The sequence below is a fragment of the Harpegnathos saltator genome, unplaced genomic scaffold, assembly GCF_003227715.2.
Source record: "Harpegnathos saltator strain DR-91 unplaced genomic scaffold, Hsal_v8.6 scaffold219, whole genome shotgun sequence".
Taxonomy (NCBI): domain Eukaryota; kingdom Metazoa; phylum Arthropoda; class Insecta; order Hymenoptera; family Formicidae; genus Harpegnathos; species Harpegnathos saltator.
This window is the reverse complement of record NW_020230005.1, coordinates 753,217-780,304: the sequence shown is the minus strand read 5'-3', so window position 1 is coordinate 780,304 and position 27,088 is coordinate 753,217. Positions and strand designations below refer to the sequence as shown.

The window sequence follows — 27,088 nt, the reverse complement described above, 5'->3', positions numbered from 1 at the left end:
CCATTTATTGGCGGTTCGTATCTGTGGTACGCCTATAATTGCGGGTTTGAGAAACACGGCATCGCGCACAAACTTACACCTCGTTCAACAGCACATGATTCTTTTTTTGTACATATGCATTTCTATACATATTTTTGTAAAAAATTGCATCTTCTAATTATTATCCGAATTATTATTGATTACTCTTGTTACATTCGTAATTCGTAACAAGAGCAGGCGGTAATTCCCAGTCGACACAGAGCATTAGTTACATTACATTTATATTAAAATTTCGCACTCAACACCATGTGTGTTATATTACATTTATATTGTTGAGTGCGAAATTTTAACATAAATATAATGTTCTGTGTCGACGGCATCTATTTGTGATTTTATGAATTTTTGCAAGCATCTATAATATTACTTTTTTTTTATAGAATTTATAGCCTTTTTTGAAATTTGCTTATTTTTTAGGATCGGAAAAAGAGTGACCCTTTTATTTTTGAACTTAGGTGATTAATAGATTATATAGTTGCATACATTTCTCTTTTATGTACTTTTGAAATAGTTGAAAAATGATGTTAACAATCACATAATTTTCATTTGTTATACAACTGGTCAACATGAAAACTGTCAAGTCTAATTGTTGTTAATCTTCTATCGGCAATATAATTGTAAAAATTTATGTCAACCTCGCATTATATATAACAACTTTATGACAGATCGTAATATTTTGTATTTATTTAGAATATTTTTTATTTATTTTCAAGTGACAGAACTCAATGACAACTCAGACGTTGTCCGGGTCGACGGGGCGAGACGAAACTTGTCGGCTACTGATATGGGGTCGCTGGCCGAAAGCATTCACCTGGCTCACGAGCCGGTCTTCTTGTTCTGAAGTTTCGTTAAAAGCCTGAAATCCGTAGAAAATCGTCCGGAATTTTGAAGTTTAGAATTTTAGACTTTGTGATTCTGTAGTGTTCAAATGTTTGGAGCTATCTGCAGTTCAGAACAAGTTCTTAAACAAGGATAGTTAGGCAGGTTGGTGCATGTTTTGTGTCAAAACGAACAGATAGTACCAGGTTATAAAATAATATGTTTTTGCACATATTTCCATAATGTTATGCAAAAAGTGCAATGTGATAGAATGTAAAAGTGGTGTAAAACTATGTGTATTTCTACTAAAGACATGTGATATAATTTTGGAGCAAATCAAAAGCGTATTAATAAGTAAATTTGCAGTACTTGTGCAAATCATATCCAAGAATTTTATAAGCATATACTTTCTATTTTAAATCAATAATTGTGTATGGTTCCAAAATATGTATGTGCAAATACAAGTGACAAACAATGAACTACAACAGCACAGAACTCTATTTTGAAAATAATTATGCATCATGAAATAGATATGGTGATATTCAATGATGAAAAGATTCTTTCCTACAAGTTAAATAGCTAGTTAAAAGTTAAAAAATTAGAAATGCCAAACTTTTATATTTAACATTCTGTGACTTTTATATTTAATATTTTGTAATTATTAAAAGCTGTTTTTAAATTTATACATACAGGTAAGATGCAAAAAAATTACAAGAAATATTTATGGTTGCAAAATAATTACTTGCAATATTCCATGAATATATATTATATTTTAGCAATATGTAACATATTAATTCAACAAAATATGAGCTTTTATTTTAGAAAATTTTTATAAATAACATATTATTTCTTATCTATGAAACTCTAATATCAAAGAATACATTATGATATATCTAGAGATATTAACTAAAAAATAATGATCTAATGTTAAACACAATATCATTATATATATATATATATATGTATAGTAATAATATATAAATTTAGTTTCTAATATATATAACATACATAGTATCAAAGAACATGTAAAATTTGGAAACTACATGTGTCTAAATAAAATTATTAAAATTTTCATAGTTATATCACTAATGATTACGTTACTTATTTGATAAGATATATCTCAAATATTAATAAAATTTTCAGTTGTTGAAAGGATTTACTGGTTATTTCAAGAAAATTAGCAATTCTTATGTGCCAATGTCATAAAGTTAAAACATTGCAAATAATAATATTCTAGTATAATATTTAAAGAAAATATATATTTATCAAGTATTTATGCTAAATATATACATATAATTTTTTTTGCTTTAATAAATACTATATTCACAATTTAATATATACTGTGTTCACAATGTCATTATTATTATACATATATTTTATATTACAAATGTTTATACAATAGTGTATTATTTTTTAACTTTATTAAATTTCTTCTTCAAGTTATTCGCACAATTATATTTATAATTTGAAAAATGAGATATGTTGATGACAATCAACTGAAAAGAAATAAAAAAGAAGTAAGTTTAAATACATCATAAAGTAATAAACACATGGACAATACACACATATAAACATACACATGGACATACACATACACACACAAGCCACACATGTACATAGTATACATGCAGCACTCCTATAGTTCATCGTGTTGTGGTAGATGGCAGAACAGACAGTGCTCCACGGCTAAGCCTGTGAGATTGTTCCTCCTGGTGCGAGTACATCAACGACGACGACCACGACGACGACGGGCGACAACGTCGTCCTCTTCCAAGAGAGAGGCAGGGCACGCTTATCAGCATGGCCTCGAGCTCCAGCCCTTCGGCCGAGATCCTCATGTACAAGGGCAAACGCGGCGCAGCCTCTTACATCCACGCCGAGTGCAGCAAGCCAGGCCTGGACGGCGGCGGCGGTACTCAGCACCTCAACGAGCTGCTGGATATCCTGCTGAATCCCAGTAAGGCTATCGACGACTGGGAAACCATCGACTGGTGCAAGTGGTTGATGGCTGGTGGCCGCACGCCTGATGAGTTCGCCAGCACAGGTGGCTAATACAGGATATTTTATGGTCTGATGCTGTGGTGGAATGTGTGGTTAGAGAGATGAAATTAGAGCTTTGCCCAGGGAATCTTAATCGAGATGTTATTAAACGGTACCGGTTGTTGATATAGTTTATGTTATTGAAGTGATTTTGATGATTCACCAATGTGAGACAGCGTGTGTCTTTGAAAAAGATTAATAGCGTTTTGTGTTTCAACAGTTTCCGTTGAATTATCAAATGATAAGGATTGTCATTGTTGATAAAATCAAATTACTCTTGTGAAATAATGATACAATAAATAATTAGTTTCTCCTTTGAATTGGATTGCTTGTGCAGATATAATGAAGCCAAATTGTTCAAATGGTAAATAAGTTACTGCTTTTATTGAATTTATGAATTGTTTAAATGATAAATGAGTTTATGATAAACCTTATTTTTATAATGAAGAATGATCTGTATGGCATATAATGAATTCTCAACATCTGATTAAGATTTTTGTTGACTTCTAACTTGATAGTTTATATTTCTTCTGGCAATGAGCACTAGATAGTTTGATCTCTTTTCTAACTTGAAGTATCACAAAGTTTATAAACGGTATCTGGATATAGATATGATGTAATTTGCAGTTTTGGCAACAACCAATTTTGCACTATAAACATATAGTCACAAGAACAAGTATAGAATCATATCTATAGCTGATGAAGTTAGCCTAATATCCATGTTACAAGACTTACATCTGAAACTTATATTTTCCTGTTACATAAGAATAGTTTTAAGATGTAAAAAAGTCACGACTTCTTTATTAGATTATTTATCAAACTTGCTATGTATTTCAGTACGTATTTATGACAATGCTACTACATGTGGATTAGTTTGGACGCCAAATTTTGTTGCCTATCGCTGTCGTACATGCGGCATATCACCATGCATGTCCCTGTGCACTGAATGCTTCAAAAAAGGCAATCACCATCGCCATGACTTCAACATGTTTCTTAGCCAAGCAGGAGGTGCATGCGACTGTGGCGATACATCTGTGATGAAGGAGACTGGGTAAAACAGACAATAATATATTACATCAAACATATTTTGCTCCTACTTTCCGACTGATCTCTAATTAATCTACCTTATCTTACAGATTTTGTGATAAGCACGGGCCAAAGGCTGCTGTAAATAAATCAGCTGCACCGTCGGATCTCATGTGCGTGGCTGAAGCGATGATGCCCAGAATTATTCTTCGGCTCATACAGCATTTACGCGAAAATTGGTATGTTAAGGAGTACAAGAAGTTGATTAAAACGAAATGAAGTTGGATTCTTTTTTCTGTACTATGTGTTACTCGTAATTGTACGGGTATTAAGCTATGCTGAAGCTTTTTTATCATGGGATTTATTTTATATTATTGTATTTAAAAGGTATAGTAATGTTACAATAAAATTGCTGTAATCACAGTAGTAATGTAATAATTCATAATAATTATTATTAATTATTAATAACGATAACAACATCAGTAAGTATACTATTGCTTTGTATTTCAGTAAAATGGGTGTGCCAGACTATAGAGGTGCTATACATGAGGCTGACGGATACTTGAGCATGCTACTCGACTTGAACAACATGGGTGCCCTTATGAGGCACGTTATGACGTCAGCCCTTACAAATCCACAGAAGTATCGTGGTCTCATGGATCCATCTATCTTAACGGGACAATCGGAATACGATAGTTATTGCCAAGATAGCAATAAAATATACCAACATGCCGTAAAGTCTCTACCAAATCCAGAACCTCCTGATGAATACAAAGGTAAGAGCCATTCTCTCTCTCTCTTGATTCCGCATAGTACAAACGATTTATATGCAGGGAGCTCTTGAGATTTGCTAAAGCAAATGTCGAGTTTACAATATAATATCACAATGGCATCTACAACATGATTGCTTCGTTGCAGAATGCGTGTCACTTCAAGAACACTTGGAGCATACCACATTCCTGGAGGAACTGATGTTCTGGACTGTCGCCTACGAGTTTCCGCAGAAATTGGTCTGTCTATTACTGAACATGCTGCCGGATCCCGATTACAAGGAGGCTTTAACACGCGCGTTTGTCTTACACTACAGTAGAATCTCAATGATGCTTGAACGTTCAACAGATCCTGATACGCTGAGCAATAGAGTAGTACATGTTAGCGTACAGGTAATTATTTTATTAACCCATTTAATATTAAATAATTTAATTAGGCTCCTTAACTATTACATTTTATGTAAAATTCTTTGTACAATAATTGTGGCGTCTATTTAAAGGGATAATTATGTGCAATTTCCCTTAAGCCATGCGAACATTGTGTAAATTGTGTGCAATAGCTTTCTCGAATAATTTAATATTTTAAAATTAAATATTGAAAAGTAGCAAATATTAAAAGAATATTGTTTAATGAAACCATTTTAGTACGGAAATTATCTCATAATCAAATGTTTGTTCCAAAAATGGAACATTAGATTGTTTCTATTCTTTTATAACGTATTAATTTTTAATCTGAAAATTTTCAGCTGTTTAGTAATGAAAGCCTAGCATTAAGGATGGTTGATCAGTTAAAGCTGTTACATGTAATGGTTATCAGTTTGAAATACATGATGAGCAAAATACTCATTCAAAATACTTTGCACGGTACGTATATCCTGCTAATAATAAATCATAATTAATCGGAACATGCCTGAATAACAAGATGACAGCTTTTATGTGCCAAATTACAAGATTCTCATTTCTATATTTCAGATCCAGACAAAAACTTTCATTACGTCGTGGATTGCGGACGTCAAGTGATGAAAGAGCATTGTTATTGGCCATTAGTTTCTGATTTGAACAATGTACTGTCGCATAAACCAGTCGCTGTCAGATTTATGAGTGATAATACTCTTCTAGAAATGTGGTTTGATTTCCTGTCTATGTTTCAAGGTATTTATAATGTCCATTGATAAATTTAACAATTAAGCTATAGATGATGGCTCAATTGTTGGTGGAATCTGAAATTAAAGAAAAAAACATCAATGTCATTACACAATCAAGTAGACAAATAGACGCGTTATTTTTATATTAAACAATATTTTTCTTGAAAACTATGTAACAAATCAGAGAAAAACACGTTTTATATCATTTATTTCTATTTTATAGAAATTTATATATTTCTTATCTTATGTATATTTCATATATTTTACAAAAGTCTCATGATAGACCGTTATTTTAATTGTTATATTCCAATTCTTGTGTCACAGGTATGAATGTGAATCAACGGGAGTTGAGTCAGCACGTCGAATTTGAACCTAACACATACTATGCAGCGTTCAGTGCTGAATTAGAAGCTAGTGCATATCCAATGTGGGCATTAGTTTCGCATCTTCGTGGTCCTGAGAGTTCTACTCTTAGTCGTAGAGTACTTACATTTTGTTTAACAGCTTTGCAAGATTGGTTAGATGCCGTCAATTACACACAGCCGAATGTGGTGAGTGTAATTTTTACTCTAAATCTAAGAACAGTGTGGTCAAATTTAGCCCTATTTTGCGTTTATTTCCTTATAGGAAATGTATAGGAAATGTTGGAAAAAATGGGACATAAGCCTTTATTAATAAAATAATACGAATTATTAATAATTTATTAATTTTGGTATTGGTGTTATTGTGTAAACTTTCATATATCAGTATAATTACTAGAAATATGCGCGTACAATAAATTTAAAAAATAAAACATGATAGTAGACAATAAAGTATTCTATATTAAATAAGAAAGTATTAAAAACGGACTAGTTTTAGACTATTATTTAACGACTTTATATCGGGCAGAAATCTCGTCGATTTGTTTGATTGGAATATTATTAAAGTTACATATTTTCTTTCAATCCTCCAGAGTGACAGTCTACAAATATCGTTTCATCTGCCGCTTCACCGATACTTCGCAGTATTCATGTGTCAAGCGATCAGACAACAGGGAGCATCTCTCCATGACCTGCTACCACCCAAGGATATGCTGCATCTTCTCATGATGCATCCGTTGCGGGTGCAGGTGAGTGCTCTTTTCTTTCCGTCCCAATAATAATTAACCCTTTGCGGTTCGCGATAAACATCGTCTAAAAGATCGTCTCAAGTTTTTTGTACTGATAACAAGTTATTTAATTATATTTGATTAAATTGTACAAAAATGATTGAGAATTTGATTTTATTGAATTGGGTAAAAACGACTTAGGGCATCTCACAGCGACTTTTTAAAATTCGATAGACTGTTAATAGACAGATTCGATATTTATGTGAGTAAGTTAATAGTAAGTCAGCTCGCGTTTTAGACGAAAAGCTATAATGTAGCTCGTAAAGGGTTAATAATTTTCCGAATAAGGGGCGTTCTCTTTTCGATTAACTATGCTTTTACATGCGTTCGCGATAAGTTATTATTGGGAAGTAGTCATCGTGTACACAAATATATATGAATTCTATCATATATATGACAATTTATTTTTACATATTTTCTTGACGATATATTTGTGAAAATCATATATATTTGAATAGTTATGTATGGCGAAACGTAAAGAAAAAATCTATATTACGTACAGTATAAAAAAATTACAATATTAATTGCAACACACTACAATTATGGGATACAATTTATGAAATATTTTCATGCCCGCAATACGAAAAAAATCGCACAGCATTAACATTATTATTAACATTAATTTTGAATCTTTTTCGTAAAGTAAAATATTTCAACGATAACGGTATTCAGTTATCCAAATGGCAGAAACAAATTTTTGTCATATGTGCTTAATTACTCCTAATTATTTCTAAATCCAATATGGTTTAGTTAATAATTTTGTCGAGTAATTTTATTAACTATATTTTACGTTTGTATATCAATTTATAAGTTTGCAAGCTTAAAGAAATTTATAAAAAAAAGAAGGATCTTTCCTATACATCTTTTATAAGAAAGACTTGACATTTGGTATTGTTGAACTTACAAATATCTAAGATTCACACTTTAGACGCTTCGCTCTAAATCCGTCGTTCCGGATCAATTCCTATTCTATAAAATTCTACAAAATTCCATTATTCCCAAAAGGAGAGAAATTTCACTTTTAAAATCAACGACAATATCGTTAAATTAACGATTTGGCACACTACGAACGACGAATTCATCGATAACAAGTCTAAGCTACGCGTTTAGAACGGAACTTACGGTTATGTGTTCTACATATTTACCTACACGCAATTACAAACAATATTTTGACAGCTTAAATGTACGTATCCACCTCGACATTGAGGTCCTCGGTAGATCACAGGTTCTTTTTTAATCGCTATTTGGGAAATCACATCTCGCGACGGGGGTGGGGGGTGATGGATAATGTAGGTTGCGTTATTGCTACTTTACGCTCTGACTTCGTTCGGGGTATCGAGAATCGGCGGTGCCGGCGGTAGGTCGACCTGCAGGTGCGGCGTGAAGTCGTAAGTGATGAGACGCAAGGCGACGAAACCGCCCGAGCCCTTGTGTCCCTTGTGAAAGATACCAGCGCCCGCAATCAGCACCGGCGGATTCGGCGTGACCGGTTGCACGTCTAGGAATGGCACAGTGCTTTGTGCGGCGTCCTTGCGTCGATCACTGGGTGCGAAGTTCAGGTATTGGTTCACTTTCGAATCTGGCAGATTGTTAGAGTCGCGAATCGGTATATCGGGCTCGCTCAGTGTCAGCTCAGTTCTGAGAAATGAAAGTAACGCGTTAATTGATAGAGTTATGCAAAAAAGAGAGAGAGAGAGAGAGAGAGAGAGGTCCTATTTATAATAATATAATTCTCTCACCTATCGGTGATATCGTTGCTGTGCCAGAAACTATTTTTCTCGGGTTCATTTAACAATCCGGACGTAAAGTTGAATGGAGTCGCCCTGATTTCCAAATTCAAGCGACTACCGACCATGCGGAATCGAATACCTGAATAATACAATCACGTATCCAATTTTTTAAATTATTAAAGGTGTTTTGTTAAATTCGTATCTGTATGCACTTTTTTGAGTTGAAGTTATACCTGTCAAAAGGTGGTCTTCCGGTGGCAATAGATCATCGAGATCCATAGCTCGCTTCTCCCACACGAGTTTATGGTATTCCACGCCGTTCCTCACATCGCTGCTCATGATCGAGAATTCATCGATCGGTTTCCAGTGGATGCTGGACGCATTAATCCCTCCACGTGGAAGTAGCTGGCCTTCTTGAATTTGTATGTGAATAATTTGGTTTACTTTCTTCAGTCTCGCTCCAGTTATAATTCTGTGAGCAAATGGGATGTCGTATCGTTAGCTATCTTTCATATAAAACGAATCCAATCGATGCTTATTCCCCTGAAATTCTTCGAAGCTCTATTTTAATAGTGTGATCAATTCTGCTAAACTTTCTATCGATTCTAGAATTCTGTTGCTCGAGTCGTTACTTGAATTATAATATTCTGTGGATACACGTGCGACTGCGATATACTCACTTATTATTCGCGGCATCGGACTTCACGGCTTTGAGGCTGAAGTATCGGTCAGAACTCGAGTTGTGATCGTCACAATAGCAGAAGCAGTAACTGCAATGCCAGAATAACCAGCGCCACCAGCTATCGACCTTCGTCGTGCCTCTAGAACACGTGTTTTTGTTACCGTACACCATACCGTTCTCGTACTGGATGTATTCGTATCTTCTGCTGCTGCTTTTGTTCTGAGGAGATAGAGAGTCACAGGATTAGTACCGCACGCACACGACCTAACTTTTTCTCTTTGTAGAAATCATTTTTTTTATATGTCGTCCTGATCGCGAATTATCGTTCGCGAGGCATTGGATGACTCCCGGAGTCAGAGGATACTTACCGAGGGGCAGATCCACATATCAGAATCGATGTACTCGCAATTCAATATCTTGCCGTTGCACCGACGTTGGCTCGAGCAAAATTGATTCTGATAGCAACCGTACACTCTGCTGTATCCGTAATAAGCGCAGTTCTCCTTACACGTGCCGTCGCTGTTCAAGTCCACCTCGTTTACGATGTACCCTTGGAACAACTGCTTCAGCTCGGTGTAGGTTTCGTCTAAACAAATCGATAACGTGTCGGCTTCGGTCAGTTCAACTCGTGAAACCTTATATTTTCGAAATAAACGGAACGTTCAAATCCCGTGGTGTGCCCGATGCTTCGCGCTGAATAACGTTTTCTTTGTCTTTGAGACGTCTTACCCGGTTTGTGTACGTTCGGATCGCATTTCCATATGTTTCTAGGGGCGAATGCCATCGCCGTTTTGACGGCTCTCAGCGTCTCGGATGTTCTGATAGCGTACTGCTGCTTCAGCGTCTCCATCTCCTCGTTAAAATTTTTGCCTGCGTTAAACTCCAAGTTAGGTAAAAATATGCAGACGACGGTGAAAGAAGTGGAGTATCTCCGAACGATGTCTAAGAATCATATCGTCGCCTAAATACCTTCGTTGTACAGACGTAGAATCATGTAAGAGAACTGGATCATCGTGTAGCCCTTGATCTCCGTTAACGCTACGGTATTGTACAAATTGTACAGCATCTGCTGTGGCGATTGCGTATCGCTGCACATCTGGCTCGAGAGTTGCTGTAAACATGCAAAAAGTCAATTTCAGAGACGAATGTCTGTCTCTGTTGGTATGGTGTTGTAATGGATATCGTTCAGGCACTTTTCACTCGTTTAAACAACGAGCGAAACATTTAAAATGCGTCGCGGTATTGGTATCAAACGATTATCATTCTCTTCAAGAATCCCAAGTGTTAGGCAACTGTCGAGGCTACCTCGAGAAAATCTCCTCCAGCCTATCTTCTGGGACAATTCAAGGAACAAATGTTTCTGTATCTCAGAGTCTTCTGAGAAAAGAACACCAGTCTTCTCTCCCATGCGTCTCCAAGAAAATCTTTCCACCGAAATACGGCGCATCTCTTTCGATCGCAGCCACGGTTTCTCGTTTTTTTTTTATCTACCTGAAAAGCCGCGATGAATAGATTCTCGTGCATGATGAGACTCGCGATACGATCGAGCGCTCGTGGTATCGACGCGTTCGGATCCCGTAGGATCGTCTCCGCGAAGTTCTTCTGCTGCTTCGCATTGACCGGCGCGTTTAGCTCGACAATCTCGCGCTGCATCTGTCGGAACACCATGTAGAGACCGTTCACGCCCTTGGACTCGGCTTGGGTGCGCGCCCAAAGCCACAAGGAGTCCAAAACCTGCAGATAATTGGGCCGATCCAAGGGATACAGCTCGTCCACGCGATCGCCGAACTTCTTATACGCTCGGATGAGGTACAGGATCTTCTGCTGCTCGTCGACGTTCGTCCACTTCGGCTCGGCCAGGTCTCTCGTCAGTTCTCGCTCCTGGTGCAGCAGATCCTGCCGCAACCTGTCGATCGTCGACATGCCGCTCTTGCTCGCGACGAAGGCCACAGCAGCCAGCGCCGTTAGCATCAGCGTCCAAATGGCCAAGAATTTCATCCTCGGACCTTAACACCGACGGTGACTCACTCACTCACTCACGTCCGTGTTCAAACGAGTTCCTTTCTCTCCCTTGTTTATTCCCTCGACGTGACACCACTTCGCGTGTGGTTCTAAACAGACGTGTTCTAAACAGACGCGCAAGAGTTGTGGATAGAAAACGGAGTGATCGTGTCGTGTTATGTCCTACATATAGGGAGCTCCCGAGCAGGAAAACGCGGACACTATAATTGCCGATGAGTCCTGAGAACAATTCCTCCTGAGGTTGTCTAGGATCCCAGACGCCAGTTAAGTTAATTGCTGAAAGCAATTCTGAACGAAAGGCGTGCCCGTCAGTCTCGGCTTAACTCCCGGCGATTTGTAATTCCGCGTGTGTATTTCAAGTCGTATTGCAGCTTCTGGACCGCCCGAGGTTAATAATTCGCGTGATAAATCCGCCAAACGATCTTTCTGCATGAGTGAGCCCGCTCGTCACCGGCAGAGCGGGGAAGATCTGTTTGTGATCGTGACCCCTCTCTCACCTCCTCCTCTTCCTCCTCCGTAATGACTTGTTACTACATAATCTAGAACAGCTAGGAAACTACTGGGTGATACTTTTTCCTAGATACACGAATGACGCAGTCAAGTCGTCGTTTCTTCTTTTCAATCGCAACGTCGTGGAATATATTGCGAATGGGAAATTTTTTACCTAGCATACCTCCCGCTCCATTCTGAGATTCGTTCTGAGATCACAAACTTGTCATAATAAATGACAATTTCTAGTAATTACATTGATATTTAATTTTAATACTCGAAAGTTGATTATTTTTGAAATACGAAACTATTTAAATCAAAATTTCATATTGAGATAATTAAGTTAAAATTAGCTTCTATAAATCAGAAAATTCGTCACGATGAATGACAATTTTTGTTAATAAGTGCGTTGCGTTTGAATTTAATTTTGATAATAAAAAATTGATAGAAAAAAGGTCGATGTGATTTGAAGCATGAAAAATTTCAAATCAATTTCGTAGAATTTCGAAAAAATGAAATTAATATTGGTCCCGATAAATCAAGAAAATTGAGTGTGGAAAGATTAGCAGAAAGAATCATATTAATTTTCAAATTTCATTCATAAGTTCTTTTATAAGTTTCTCAAGTTTTGAAGGAGATGGATATTACGTCACTCTTGTTGCTCCAAGTGTTCTCTCGTTTCTATCGCGAACGTTACGTTACAATGAGACAATAGCGATGAATAAAGTGTCAGACGGATCTTAATTGGTGAACATGTTCAGAGCATCAAGTCAGCTTCGTATTCGAATCTACGAATTACCAGATATATCAATCGAGCGATAACTTATCAGCGTAAGTTCATTCGTCGTGTGTTGTGATTTTACAATTACTGTAACGTCTTCTCTTCAGAAGGTTGAAAAGTTATTCTAAGATGTGACCGATTTTTATATATTTGTGTTTTAAGTACGCAGATGAAAAGAACGAAAGACACCTTTGTACCTGTTTTTAATATGACCTACAATTGAATGGGAATCAAAACAAAATAGAAAACCACTGATAAATTCGAAAAGAACACAAAGGTTCAGCTGGCAGGACAAGTTACGAAGATCCGAGACCGCATTCTTCGAAATTTAGGACGGTCGATTACCCCTATCCCTAGCATCGCTTAATTTTTCGATGATCGGTGCATTTTTCGATTCACATGTCGTTGCAGCGTAAACAGCGATCGCTGTGTTTCGCAATGTCAACAGACACAAAGAAACTGAACTCGCCTGTTGTGTCGATGAATGTAGCGAAATGACGCGTAGATGAAAGTACCGGGCGGACGCGGCGCAGACGCAAAAGAAAAATATTAAAAGGATGTTCAAAGTTCAACAGAAACCCTTAAAAGGCAGTTCATGAGACACGTAGAAGCATCACGATTCCTTCGAGCATTTTCTAACGCTTACATAAGTGTCGGAGCAGAAGGAAACTTGGAAGAACGTTCGGAACTGCGAACGAGATTGAAGAAACGCTCAAAGAGAGCGTTCTGATCGTGAGTCTTGCAGATGCCTGAACCACGCAGCATCGATTTTGACCGACATCGACTGTTGTATCGGTTGTAAATATTTATGATGCGCTTATTTACATTTAATCGCGTTAAATATCTCGCGTATACACAGTCCAAAAAATTGACACCTCGAGTCACGAGAAAGGAGCTCTCGCAGCAGACAGCTTTCGCCGAAAACTCACTCACGGCGCTTACCGATGGAACGATATGTGCTTCAGCGCACTTTTCCTCAACTTGAAATCACTTGCTGCTCAACAAACAACACGTTTTCGAGTTCGACAGGCGCAATCGGCCCTACCCACACGCTGCGAGCGCTTGAATGGAGCACGGGATAACAAGTCCCTCTGGCTGTTTCGGGGCGACCGCTACGTGACAACAACACCGGGTGACCGATACGAACCGAGCACTGTGCTCGTTCAACGAATCGCGGTCGACTGAAATGTTTCACACTCTCACGTTCCGCTAACGTTGACGACATCTCGACGTGTACAATTCCCCTCCGATCCGCAAGGCTCTCCCCAGGTCGTTACGCACTACGTATCTTTGCGCGCATGTCTCGCGCCCACCTCTTGGTGTCCCACCCGGTGCATTCGCTGAGAGATGCAACGGGTGTGGGAGCACACAGATATAGCGGTTGATCTTGAGACGAGAGGCTCGTGTTCAAACGCAGAGTTTGAACAATCGTATAGTCTGCGAGATTGGAACGATATGAATTACGCAAAACTGATATCTCGAGTCGTAGCGTAGAAAAAAATATATAAGCAAGAGAGAGAGAGAGAGAGAGAGAGAGAGAGAGAGCAAAACAATTTTTATCGCGAGTGTTCAAGAATCATAACAATATTATGTTAAACTTTCGAGAAATATGCTGAAGTAAAGATAAATTCCTTTGTGCGCATTCCGGTCGTGGAGTTGCTCCATAAAAACACCGGGTAAAAAATTTCGTAGAAGTGGCAAACAGGATCCTCTCTAACGACGAATTCTTGGGCCTTGGACTTGGGCTCAAGTTCATGTTTGTGTTCTTAGCGTCCTTCTTCGAAGGAACAGAACGTTTACTGAAATTACTGCGGGTTTCAGCAAAGCCTGCCTTCGTAACCGAGTCTCGAGTTGAAATTTTGAAGACGCGAAGAGCTGCGTGCACAACCTCGCCGCTTATTTACCTTCCCTTCATGCTTCATCGCGCTAAGAGTCGCTAATTATTGTCATCGCTTCGTTGCTCTTGCTCAGAAAGAGCATTGATAAAAAAACACGTCCCGCGAGAATGTCCGGCGATTTTCGGCTACTTCGCGTCGCGTATTCTTACGTCAATTTACGGCAGTTTCAATTAATCTAGCGACTTCCGTGAATTCGCAAATTCGTGTTATTCATCGTGACCACTGAAGTGACATCCGGAGCATCGGAAAATTATGAATTTCCGTCGCACTGCACGTGTTCTCCTATTTTTCTCCTTTTTTTTTTTTTCCTTTTTTTCGTGATCACGGATGAGATCGCGACCGGCCGGTGTTATTTGATTCCAAGTGTCATACTATTTCTCCAGCACCTAATGCCAGTTTGCGCTTAATAGACACAATGGGGTTCCTGTTACGATGTTATCAGACTATACTCGTAACACTGGATCCCCAGCCCAGCTTGTTCTTCAATTCAACGAATGCGATGCATTCCCGTGCTTGTTTCATCGCTTAGAAATTTGAGTTTAACAACGTAGCGATTCCGAACATTTATTATTTTGCTGGTACCCTATTTTATTATTATTTTATTGTTATCGGGAAATTAATAATTAGTAATGAATTTAATAACAAGCAATTAGAGAAACTGTCGTGAATCCTTATCGTGGAGAAAAAGATATTTGGGTATCTTTAAATTTCGATCCTAACATTTTCTTCTAGATTGCTTTCAGGAACAATTTATTGTTCCGTATTGTTAACGTATTGTTCAAATTCTTCGACCACAGTCACTCTCCAAAAATTTGGGCAAAATGTATAATTATTGACGACGATGAATGGAGGAGAATGGACGACATTGACTGATTTTTGTATTATAATATGGCTTACGGATGTACACAGAGAGCATGAAGACAACGAGCTCACCACAAGCTCTTTGTTTATCTCATTCTTGGAACACCCTCTGCGGGCGAGCCTTTATCTCATTCTCATAGACTCATGCGTAATTATCTCACGTTTAAGTTTGAATCATGCAAACGATAAATCATAAAATAGAGGCTGGACGCAAATGGCGAGGTGGTAATTGATAATAGACGAACGAAATTGGAAACAGGTAATCGATAATAAGTAAAGACAAAAATCAGTACACAATGGAGACAAAATGAGAAAAGAAATAAATAATGCGAATAGAGACGTAATTTAAAAAATATAGCAGTAAATATACAACAATGTGCAGATACACACGATACGAAGGACTGAATGTTTTGCACGCTGCAACAACGGCTTACTCGCATCCGCAATATTTCAACTGACGGTAAGAAAGCAACGTGCAGAATTTATTTAAACATTACGAAGCACATTCCTTACGGCTGAAACAATATCTCTCTCTCTCTCTGTAAAATATGCAGAAGCGCGTAGAGGTTTCGAATGTGGCACATTAAAATACGTCCGTCGATTTGGCACGAAAATATGACTCACATGTGTGTCACCAAAACTCTAAGTTTTAACTTAACTTCCGCTGTGTGTTAAATAGACATAATATATAACACTGTCTCAGAGAAAGCAAAATTCAATTAATCCTATTAATACCAGCAAGATATTACAGCGATCGCTTTTTAATAAATTGATATTGATATAAACAAATAGGCCTCTACAGGACTTTCTTTAATTCCTCTGAGGGAAGAAACATGCTTAACGCCACACTTATTCTTTTCCAAATAACTCAGGAGAATAACTGAGAAGAGGAATTTTTTTTTTTTCTTCATTTTCTGCGAAACTGTCTGACATCAGCTTGGCCGGTGGTGATCTAGTCACCTTTCAAGTGAACTTCCGGCTACGAAACCGCATCGTTACCTTCACACAGACATACACATACCACATGACGTACCTGCATCTGATTCGCCAAGAGTATGAGGATACTCCTGTTGTACACCTGATATTCGGATGGTACCAGGAGCCTGTGAATAGATTTCAGGACATCCGGGAGTTCGCCCAGCCTGGGCGACACGCACGACTTGGCGAACCGTATTATCGTGTAGGTCTCGAAGCTAGTCGAGTCGCTGGCGTACAATTCGAATGTATCGTACAGGCCGTGCACTTGGCCAATGTAGTGCTCCAACAATCTCATACCGTCGTCGAGTCTACGCTGCATTGGTAACTGGATCAGCAGCTGTGAGAGCACCGTGTTGATCTTGGTCTCCATGCGCTCTTGATAGTCTCCGATCTTCTTGGCCACACGATCTATGCGCTGACGCAGCTCTTTCTCCATCCTCCTGACAAACATATAATCCTGCTCGCCGCCCTCGGCTGCAGCGGATGGGTTGCGCGAACGGATCATATCCCAGGACTCCATTAATTCCATCACAGTCTCGCGACCCAGCCTGATCAAATCGATGGCATCGTTCAGGCTAAAGTCGAAGGAGCGTCCGGATTGCGTCCAAGATGCCAGGACGACCAGCAGAATCACGTAGACACGTAACTTGGCCATCTGGAGCAGCAAAACGGCCGGGGGATACGAAAAGACGCCGTTGTAAGGCCCAAAGTGTTGAAGACCGCAACTGACGAGCAACGCGACGCGAACGCGCCGAGCCGAGACTAACGGCTACTCTCCTACTCTCTTTCTTCGGGTCGGCTGTCGCTTCGAATGGGACGACCAGTTACAAGCTGCGAATAACTGAGGGATCAACGAGCGAGAAGGGGAACCGTCGTATCATGAATGTGAATGGTATGGAAGCTTTGGTGATGCGAGGAACGCTCTGGTAGTGGGAGAAAGTACAGAGGAGATTATACATACTGTAGTTGAAGCTGGCTCCAGATGATATGACAGACATGAACCAATCTTTGGTCATACATGTTGAGTCAATATTGCGGTAATACAAAAATTCGTGTAGAAAGAGAGAGAAGAATAATTAAGAGATTCATACGATGACCATTGTCGATCAACATTGATCTACGTTTACTAGATCATTCAGAACCGGCTTTACAAGAGGAGAGAATTTATGACGCGACTCACCGATTCGTTCCATTCTCTATGAGAATAGCTGACAGTTAAATCGCGCAATTATGTGAATAAGTGAGAAAATATGCGTTTCATAAGTAGCGCTCCATATGTCCATGTGACAAAGTCCCAATGAAGACTGAAACAATAACAAAAGAATTTTGTTATTTCAAATTTCTTTTTAATTATTCCGAATAATTTGTAACAAATGAGTCTTTCTATAGATTCATAAGTTCGAATCTGTTTCATTATACATCTACCTCAGATATTTTTTCGAAACAAATATGGAGTGATCAAAGTGTTCAGATCGTAACACGCGGAAGTCAGGCATCTCTGACGACTAGTAGCGCTAGTAGACTAGTAGTTAATTCCACATTGCATACAGCGATTGTCTTGTTTCCAAGCCGCCTACAGTTCTAAGGGTTAATAATAATTATTAAACAGAGAACTGTGATAATATACAGTATCACTTTCTACAGTTAGAGAAATTTTATTATAGATAAGTATTCCGATTTACTTTTGCAAGTCTTTATGCATTCCCGATTTTTTTTGCTTCTTTTAAATTACGATACGTGAAGTATGTACGTAATCATTTATTGATTCTCCTATGGAATTATAATTTCTTACACTCTATTCTCTCGCTCCTACTCTATCTACGCACACACACACACACATTTCCTATTTCTCTTTTCCTTCCTACTTTATCCTCCCGCCTGTCTTAATTCCAACCCTTTTTCATCCAGATACCTCTCTAATCTGCTTACCATTGCTCTCATCTCTTCCTCCTCTTCCGCCAGTAAGCGCTATATCAACCACATTTGATAACGGCGTAGTGAAGTAATGATTTTTTTTTTTTTTTTTTTTTTTCATTTCTGTCCTCAGGTCGCTTTCTACGAGATTTTAAACGGGCTATGGGTTCGTAATGGCTTACAAATCAAAGGCCAGGCCATGACTTACATCCAGTGCAACTTTTGCAACTCCATGGTTGACGCGGATCTGTATCTGTTGCAAATTTGCGCTACGAAATTACCGGCTGATGTCTTTCTCAAGACCGTCATCGAAAAGTTAGTCCTGCAAAATTTTTTGCTTTCGGTGGATTATTATTCCGTTGATTTTTCAATGTTCATTCTTGAAAAATTGTCAATCCGGAATCTGGAACATTTCGCATACAACGATTTAATACGTTAAAACAAATTTTACAGATTCCATGTGAGAGAATGGATGACTCTTTGCCCCTATCAAGTACCACAGAACGAATATCTGGATGGTGAGCCTAGTACACCCATGTTAGAGAGCTGTCTAACATTTTTAGCTACGCTAATCAACGTGAGAACAAATCTTGGTGAGTTTTTGCTATCGTACTCCTTTGATTTTTATTTTTCATTTGTTTCTGAAATTTTAAGATAAGTGCTCAGCTCAGATAGAATGAAGAATTAAGATAATTGAGAATAATTACCTTTACTTGGAATTATAAATGTCGTTGAGAACGTCATAGATCGGTACAAATCTGAGAGAGAGAGAGAGAGAGAGAGAGGGAGAGGGAGAGAGAGAGAGAGAGAGAGAGAGAGAGAGAGAGAGAGAGAGAGAGAGAGGATCTTTATTCTTTTTTTTGCTCTAGGTTTATCGGATGCCGAAATGTCTTGCCTGGAGATGGTAACTCTGTTGTGTATGGGCGATAAGACGCACAGCCAATTAATGGAGTTGATGCCAGAACGGTGTGGAACCACTCAGAACAGAGACTTCGAATCTGTCCTTGCTGATGTATGTTCATCGATAAATTCGACTTTTGCAAATCTCATTTGAATATGATCTTTATTCCATCTCAAACATTTGAATTTAAAGATTATGTACTAAATTCTTAATCTGTCTTGCATATCGAATATTTTATCGAATATGCTATTGATAATGGCATAATAAATTTTTTTTTATAGAAACTATATATTAAGTTGTTTGGTATGTTTAATTTAAGCAGAGATTGTTATTTTTACGTGCCTAATGAAGTATATTTTGTAGGTGGCGCAATACAGGGCTCCAAATCTTGAAGCGAGTGGAAATATGCAGCAGGGAATGTACGGACCGAAACCTCATGTGTGGGATGAGTTATTCGATCCTTTACATGTATTGTTACGAGCGGTGCATAGAAGAGACTTCCAGATATCGATGGATCGTTTCACAGAATAGTATGTGTCGATTTTATCGTCGAATTTCGTACATCTCGCAGATCTCTGCAAAGAGAAAAAAATTGTGGATTATATTTACTTCTGTACCTTGATACATTTATCTCTAATTTGTCTATGAAATTTAATATTATGTAAAAGTTGGTAAAAATTATGTAAAGTTGGTAAAGATGTCAACTTTATGTATTAAATTTTGATTTAGTTGAATTTAAAAATTTCACATCTCATGAATATCGAATTTTATTTATTTCAGCGTAAAGCAATCGGGTAAACTAAAGAGCGGTGCAACGCCTTGGCCCCCATTCAGACATCCTGCTCCAGTATCGTCGGACTATGACGATCCTCGGATAGTCTTGCGTACTCGAGTCTTTCACACTATGATCCTGATAATACTCTACAAGGCTGTGCACGGACAGAATATGTCAGAACATGTTATGGCGTTAGCCATTTATCTGTTGGAGATGGCGGTGATCACCGCAGAAACACCGGATAAATCTGTGAGTAAAAAGAAAACAATTTGAAGTTGATTGTTGTTTTTATGCCCTATGCAAATAAATATCGTGCAAACACACGTAATCATTCATCAATTATATCCCTTAGATAAATCCTTTATGTCAGTACACCGGTGGCAGCTTTCGCATAATAAAAGACATGGATCTAGCTGGTTGGTACGAGAACGATAGCTTGTCCGAGAATCTGAGAACAGTAATACCGCGAATAAATCTAGTCCAAGAATCTAAGCCCGATTGTAGTAGTTCAGACAGTGAGTACTTATCAAATCTCTATCATGTATCATTCCATATCAGTGAAGAACTAATGACGAATTTATTGAGCGGAAAGTAACTTTGATAAATTAACACCACCAGAGCTACATAATTCTTCTCATTAAAATCTACATATTGTCGCATAATTTGATAATTCATATTAATCGCTATCAGGTGAATTCGAGTGGGAGATTCAGGGGGAGATGAGCGAAGTAGCAACGTCTCTGATGCTGAACGACAGCATTGTAGAGGATGGCGCGGAGGAAGGTTCATTGGAACTGTTGGGACTACCATCCGTGGACTCGGTGAGGCACGACAACGGTTCGTCCAACGCGAACGCTGCGTCTCTACCAGCCTTACCGTCGTCGGCCGCGACGTCCACTACATCTTTGCCGGCTTTGCCATCAGTTGCAAGCGCCGTCTCCCTACCAGCTCTACCGTCGACTGCGATAGCTACGTCTCTACCGGCTCTACCACCAGCTAACAGTTAAAAAGATTTATATAATACATAGATCTCTCACACATATAAGCACAGACGTGTATGTACAGATGTTATGTATACCAATATTTATTATACATCTGGATAAGCAAGTAACGAGTATAAACAGTTACTTCATATAATCCATATAATCATATTTTTATGATACATATAATCATATTTTTTATTTTGTTATTATTGTTATCTTGGATTATTTTAGTTATTCATAATTTGTTTGAGATTTGCATTCAGAGTTTCCTTAGAACATCTAGTAACTCATACTGGATATGTTATTAGTCATTACTATTATTATATATCATCAACTTTGCGATGATATAATGTTATAATGTTTTTCATTATATCACAGCGGAATATGGCGTAGCTATTGTACCTGAAGACGCAATCGTCGCTATACCGCCTGGCGAAGACGAACTGCTACCTCTGCAGAGAGCTTTGCCGCCGTCCGTAGAGGATTCCATAATTCTTGCCATCGAGTCGCCTCGTTCACCAAACCGTACGTTCTTAATATCTTTGTTGCAATTTTTGCCTGTCTTTTGTTCAATATAACATATTATTTCGATTATATTACAACTTATGATCTTTTTATAACGATTAGGTACAGTCGGCGGTCAGCCTGCGTTACCACCCGTACCTCAGCGTCCAGCGGTGATGGCCGGAAATGAGATAATGGCAGCAACACGGTCGGCATTGTTTCGTCCCAGAACATCCTCGTACAGAACTATAGAAATTATTCCATCCACGTCGAGTTCTCATAAACATTTCAAGAGGAGAGAACCGCCAGTAATATAACATATATCCACATCTAATTGTAGTTTTTTTACCTTGTATCTCATCATACATATTTTACTTTTTATTTTTACACCTTTGCCCTTTTTATTTTTACACTTGTATCACACAATTCACATTTACCTTTACATTCAGCAATTTAGTATTTATATAATTATACAATTTTAAAAATATTTTGTAACTTATATCCTGTAGGAATCTTTTCTCTACATAACATACGTATCTTCCAGATTGGATCGGTTATGCAACCGCAGTCTGTGAAAGTAGGAGAAAGCATAATTTCTCTACTGTTGAAGTTACACTCTCAGCTATCGGGCGTAGCTGATAGCTACAATCCCGAATTGAACGTCACGTCGGACAATGAAGCGGGCAGCAGCAGTTCGACTGCATCGTCGCCGTCTTCATCATCATCGACGAGCAGCGAACCGAGAATCGGCGATGGACCGTTCTTCATAGCGCAATTACTTAGGAAAATATCGAGTTTGGATCCCATGTGCAAACAATCGATCATCGAAACCAGAAACAAACTATGGCCCCGCATGCAGGAATGCGAGGGGGATGAGCAGCGTGAAAGGGAACATCGTGAACGGGAAGAACGACGGCGAAGGGCAAAGGAGAGGCAACAAAAGCTCATGGCGGAATTCGCCAACAAGCAAAAGCAATTCATGGAAAAAGCGATGAAGTCCGGTGAATGATTATTATTATTATTATATTAATTCATACTGATAATACATGATTATTTCAATTAATGCATATTCATTAATCGAAATATGATATTGATCGAGAATGACAACTGTCCTCTTGCCTTAACAGACGAAGCGGGTGCATCAGCGATGGATTGGGAGCAGGAGGAGAACGCGACTAAATTAACGAGTAAAAAGGAATACGATTGTGTGATATGCAATCAAACTACTCCCAGCAGCGAGGATAAGCCAATGGGACTTGTTGTATTAGTTCAAGTAATTGAATTTTCGATCAATTCTTGAAATATGTGGCTGCCTTTCGTCACACACAGAATGAATTTCACGTTTGTTACTTTAATATTCACGATTAGATGCTCCTTCGACACTTTAAACCTTAATAGTCTTAACAGTTTTCCGTTAAGTTTTAATATTCTCACAAAATCACACATATACTTTCATGCCATGGACATTTATATATTTCTTTGAAACAGGCAACTAGCATTATTGGCCACGAGCGACAACAGTCGGACAGGCTAGTTCTTCCCACGTCCGACGAGGATCCGCCTATACCAAAAGGAGACACCCGCGGTGCCTACTTCGACCGTCGAATGGAGGAAATGAGTCGTCATTTTGACGCAGTAAGTGGAAACTTTGACGCAGTAAGTGGAAATTTTGACACAGTAAGTGGAAATACTAACACATGCATAACACTTTGTGTTAAGCAAACTATCTTGTATAAAATTTATTCTGCGTTCCTCGTGACATCGTATACTATTACCTTGCAGTTTTCGTGCCTGCTATCGGTAAACCTGGGTTGGGAGGGTGGTGTTCACGTGCAAACGTGCGGTCACCACCTGCACTTGGACTGCTTGAAGTCTTATCTGCAGTCGCTACGTAGTCAACAGAGGCAGCAAAGTTTGGCGGTGGATCGAGGTGAATACTTCTGTCCATTATGCCGGCAACTGGCTAACTCTGTACTGCCGCTCTCGCCGCAATTAGGCGAATGTGCAGCAGTAGTGCGGTCTCGTCATGCCTCCACAGTCACTATATTGTCGGAGCTAAATAATTTCCTGAAGGAGGCGCAACGAAATCCGGTACGTATGCGCAGCTAGATGTAATCTCCTTTCGCGGCTCGTTAAGATATTTTTTAACCAAAGCTTATAAACTGAAAGCAGATGAAAGATATATATAGAATAGTTTAGTATAAAATAATTATCGTTCTTAATAATGTACTTTTTAATCATGTCCTCTTTTCAGATCTCTTCAAATTTGGCTGTTGCAATGGGGAAGGCTATGGAAGATATGACGACTTGCACATATTTAAAGTATAAGCAAAAGAACTCTCCTCCTAGTCACCAAAGCTTGTTCCTCTTCGTAATTTCCGTAGCGCGAACTAACTTCGAGATCGAACTCGTACAACGTGGCGGTTCGTTATGCGCTCCGCCGCCCACCACGATACCTCTGACGCCTAAACGCGATTGCATAGGTACGTTATTATAGTGTCTCTTTACATCGATTCATCAAGCAAGATTCCATTCAACGCTCGTTTTACTGTTTTCTCTGTACAGATTTTAAAACATTAGAATCTAAACAACGGAATCCAGACAACGATCATATTTCTTTGTCCTTTCTTTCTTTCGGAAAGAGCCGTTTTCATTTTCTTGTTCCATATTCTCTTGCAGTCGCGCTTCTTCATGTCCTCGCGATGCACGCCCGAGTGTTGACGACATGGCCGGTACATCACACGTGGCAACAGTTGTCTGGCATGCCGCCAGAACCAGTGCCCTCGCTTGCTTTGACACCACACGAGAAAGAGGTCCCGCTCCTTCTTAAGGATCCGACTGCTCTTCTTATACAGTTTATACTACTGCTGCCGTTGCATCTAGATCAAAGTGTGTATTTTATTTCTACAAGTATTATTTTCCATATATTTATACTTGTGTATCTATATTTATACTTGTGTATATCTACATTAATGTACTTCTCGTTTGCAGCATACTTCTCCAGCGTGGTAAAAGTTATCTATAACTTGCTGTATTATCAAGTGATACTGCAGATAAGCTGTAACTTCTCGCAAGCCGAGCGAAACACGATCCTAAAGAGGAGCCGTTGCGGCTCAGCCACGTCCTCAGAGGCGATACTAGCCAAGATTATTGAATATTTTGATGAAAGTGAGCTTTATTCCGACGACGACAGCGAGCTTTATTCCGACGACGACAGCGAAGTCTCCTCCGACGACAATGCTTGCAAACCATCCACGTCATCTGCCTCGTACGCGAGAGTGAAGACACATTGTGTTGAGCAGCAGGTACTTTGTAAACAACGCGCAGAATTGCATATTGAAGTAACACACTAGTATAACGTACATTTGATTATATTTTATTTTTTGAATAGATATAATTTATCTGTAAATACATATGTTAAAAAAAAAATACTTGACTACAATCTCTAAAACTTACAATCTCTCGATTGCCTGATTTCAGATCCAATCTCTTTGCCTGCCGTTCCTACGGCTGGCTTCGCTATTACGTTATCACTTGTACGAACAACCGTTGCCGCTCATCAGGACGCCGCAAAGCGAATTCGTACGATTGGTATATTATTTGGAGTTGGTAACGGAAGGCATGGACTGGGACAGTTTCAACTCCACGGTAGCGCTCAACTGGCAGGACAATGAAGCGAGCGTCTCGGTGCCGCAGTTGTGGTGTGACCAGCTGCTGGCGTTCGTCAATCGATTCGTGAAGCTAGCTGAGCCAGCCAGGAGTTTGATTGTGGAGCAACATATATCGTGGCAGATGCCGAAACTGCTCAGTTTGCCGAGGGAATACGAGAAAATCTTCACTGTAAGAATCCATTAATTCTTGAGAGGAGGAAGAAACAAAGAGATTGTCAGTATAATTTAAACAGCTGTAGTTCCAATACATTCTAAATATGCGCCGAATATTATATACATATATATTTCCGATTGAGAAATTTACCTTCGAGACGCTGTCACTTTCATCCTGTATGCATAATTTACTTTACTTATTCTTTTAGTACTATCACGAACGACATTGTGGTAATTGTAAGTCGATACCCCAGGAGATTAGTATCTGTTTGTTGTGCGGCACTATTGTCTGTCTCAAGCAGAATTGCTGCAAACAGGTGAACGTATATGAGGCTATCCAGGTGAGCACATTCATCATCACGCGGGAAGGCAACGGAGAATAATGGACTTATTTTTCTTTATTCTCTTTCAGCATTCGATTGATTGCGGAGGAGGAACCGGCATATATCTCGTGGTGACCTCAACTTATATCATTGTGATACGAGGTAGACGGGCGTGTTTGTGGGGATCTTTATACCTCGATGACTTCGAAGAGGAGGACAGAGATCTGAAGTAAGTATAAGTTATTTTAGAATATTTATAATATATGTGCACTTTTAGGGTAGTATACATATCTAAAATACTAAGTATATACTAAGAATAAGTAAAATATACAAATAATCCCTATAATTATAAAATAAAATACTAATTATAAAATAGAAAATATGGTGACTGGCACTCTAAAATAATTGCAATTTAAAAGTATAAAAATCTAAGGAGCCAAAAGTTGAATTTTTATTTCGGTTTCACTGACTTTATGGCTCTTATATACTCTCAGATATAGGATATGAACATTAAATATCAAATACGTCTTTTTATAGTTTTTCTTCCTAAGTGGAAATAAATTGTTCGATATATTTATCATTATAAATAATTCCTCGCGCGTGTTACAGACGTGGAAAGCCGCTGTACCTTAGTCAAGACAGGTATCAATTGTTAGAGCAACAGTGGTTAGCGCACCGATTTGATCATACAAAGAAGACATGGGTGTGGCATCGTGATGCTCTGTGACCCCTCATAACATCATTGCACGCAGATCGCTCGTAATAATTTTCTACATCAAAACTCGACTCTCGCTCGCTCACCCGCTCGCTCGCTCGCTCGCTCGCTCGCGTCTGTAAAGGTTCCCAACTCCAGTTTTATCTCTCACGCAAGCAAAAGAAAAATGCCTCGCCCGCAGTAACACAGCGCTTTTAGATCAAACGGAGAGACGACCGCACATCCTCATCTCCCGCCTCCCCCCTTCTAATGCCTTTCAGATATTATATATTTATTATACAATGCGCAATTTCACAAGTAAACATTATCAATAATGAATGAAAGTATTAAGAACACTTGTGCGGCGTCCTCCTGAAAAGAGGAGAAGAAGGTGGAGGAGGAGGAAAAGTAGGACGATAATAAAAACTATGACGATAATGATGATAATGGTAATGGAGAATTGTGCATATATGTAGTCATGCGTAAACAACTCTGATGATAATCACGTTCTATAAAAGATCGTATTATTACAGTCTCGAGTTAAAGATCTGTACATTTTATTTAAATACACACACACACACACACACACACACACACACACACACAATACGCAAATATATGCATAGATTACGCGTTAATGATAAAGAAGGAAAAGAAAAGAGTACTTATTTAGTACGTAGCGTTTGTACTTTCTAGAAAAAAAAAATGATACTTGAGTGATAAAACGATCAGAATAGTTAATGGAA

At 38.7% G+C, this 27,088-nt stretch overlaps 2 protein-coding genes across 8 annotated transcripts; one reads left to right on the top strand and one right to left on the bottom strand.

The window, feature by feature from the left end:
* The first annotated feature begins 830 nt into the window (after window positions 1-830).
* Ubr3 (Ubr3 ubiquitin ligase) lies at window positions 831-26,567 on the top strand. 3 transcript variants are annotated; one of them, XM_019840736.2, is made up of 30 exons: window positions 831-1,020; window positions 2,516-2,899; window positions 3,733-3,946; window positions 4,032-4,160; window positions 4,432-4,697; window positions 4,840-5,084; window positions 5,438-5,555; window positions 5,664-5,843; window positions 6,161-6,387; window positions 6,789-6,944; window positions 18,472-18,653; window positions 18,792-18,931; window positions 19,208-19,350; window positions 19,603-19,769; window positions 20,020-20,263; window positions 20,367-20,529; window positions 20,705-21,016; window positions 21,376-21,522; window positions 21,625-21,809; window positions 22,046-22,502; window positions 22,629-22,774; window positions 22,990-23,136; window positions 23,284-23,592; window positions 23,756-23,984; window positions 24,181-24,390; window positions 24,493-24,806; window positions 24,982-25,341; window positions 25,535-25,666; window positions 25,738-25,877; window positions 26,258-26,567. In XM_019840736.2, the coding sequence occupies exons 2-30, from the start codon at window positions 2,656-2,658 to the stop codon at window positions 26,373-26,375; spliced, it is 6,024 nt and encodes a 2,007-aa protein (XP_019696295.1). In that variant the 5' UTR covers window positions 831-1,020; window positions 2,516-2,655; the 3' UTR covers window positions 26,376-26,567. The 3 variants fall into 3 exon arrangements, with proteins under 3 accessions (XP_019696295.1, XP_019696290.1, XP_011137582.1); XM_019840731.2 differs by having other exon boundaries at window positions 22,990-23,157; XM_011139280.3 differs by having other exon boundaries at window positions 22,990-23,178.
* orion (chemokine-like protein orion) lies at window positions 7,774-17,247 on the bottom strand. 5 transcript variants are annotated; one of them, XM_011139257.3, is made up of 9 exons: window positions 13,630-13,928; window positions 10,887-11,705; window positions 10,365-10,506; window positions 10,125-10,265; window positions 9,764-9,981; window positions 9,394-9,614; window positions 8,947-9,185; window positions 8,723-8,852; window positions 7,774-8,621 (listed from the first exon to the last, which is right to left on the bottom strand). In XM_011139257.3, exons 2-9 carry the CDS (start codon window positions 11,391-11,393, stop codon window positions 8,294-8,296), a joined length of 1,926 nt encoding a protein of 641 aa, XP_011137559.1. In that variant the 5' UTR covers window positions 11,394-11,705; window positions 13,630-13,928; the 3' UTR covers window positions 7,774-8,293. The 5 variants fall into 5 exon arrangements, with proteins under 5 accessions (XP_011137559.1, XP_011137569.1, XP_011137551.1 ...); XM_011139267.3 differs by having other exon boundaries at window positions 10,887-11,506; XM_011139249.3 differs by having other exon boundaries at window positions 10,887-11,521; window positions 13,630-13,927.
* Window positions 26,568-27,088: the final 521 nt, after the last annotated feature.

What these genes read in the sequence shown, in the direction of transcription:
- Ubr3 (XM_011139280.3), top strand. Translation starts at nt 2,656, where the DNA reads ATGGCCTCGAGCTCCAGCCCTTCGGCCGAGATCCTCATGTACAAGGGC. An exon ending in CAGAAACACCGGATAAATCT is followed by an intron (nt 20,264 to 20,366) that starts GTGAGTAAAAAG and finishes TATATCCCTTAG; the next exon opens with ATAAATCCTTTATGTCAGTA. An exon ending in AGGAGGCGCAACGAAATCCG is followed by an intron (nt 23,593 to 23,755) that starts GTACGTATGCGC and finishes TCCTCTTTTCAG; the next exon opens with ATCTCTTCAAATTTGGCTGT.
- orion (XM_011139223.3), bottom strand. Translation starts at nt 17,079, where the DNA reads ATGGCCAAGTTACGTGTCTACGTGATTCTGCTGGTCGTCCTGGCATCT. An exon ending in TCCGAACGTACACAAACCGG is followed by an intron (nt 9,982 to 10,124) that starts GTAAGACGTCTC and finishes CGATTTGTTTAG; the next exon opens with ACGAAACCTACACCGAGCTG. An exon ending in GGAAGACCACCTTTTGACAG is followed by an intron (nt 8,853 to 8,946) that starts GTATAACTTCAA and finishes TGTATTATTCAG; the next exon opens with GTATTCGATTCCGCATGGTC.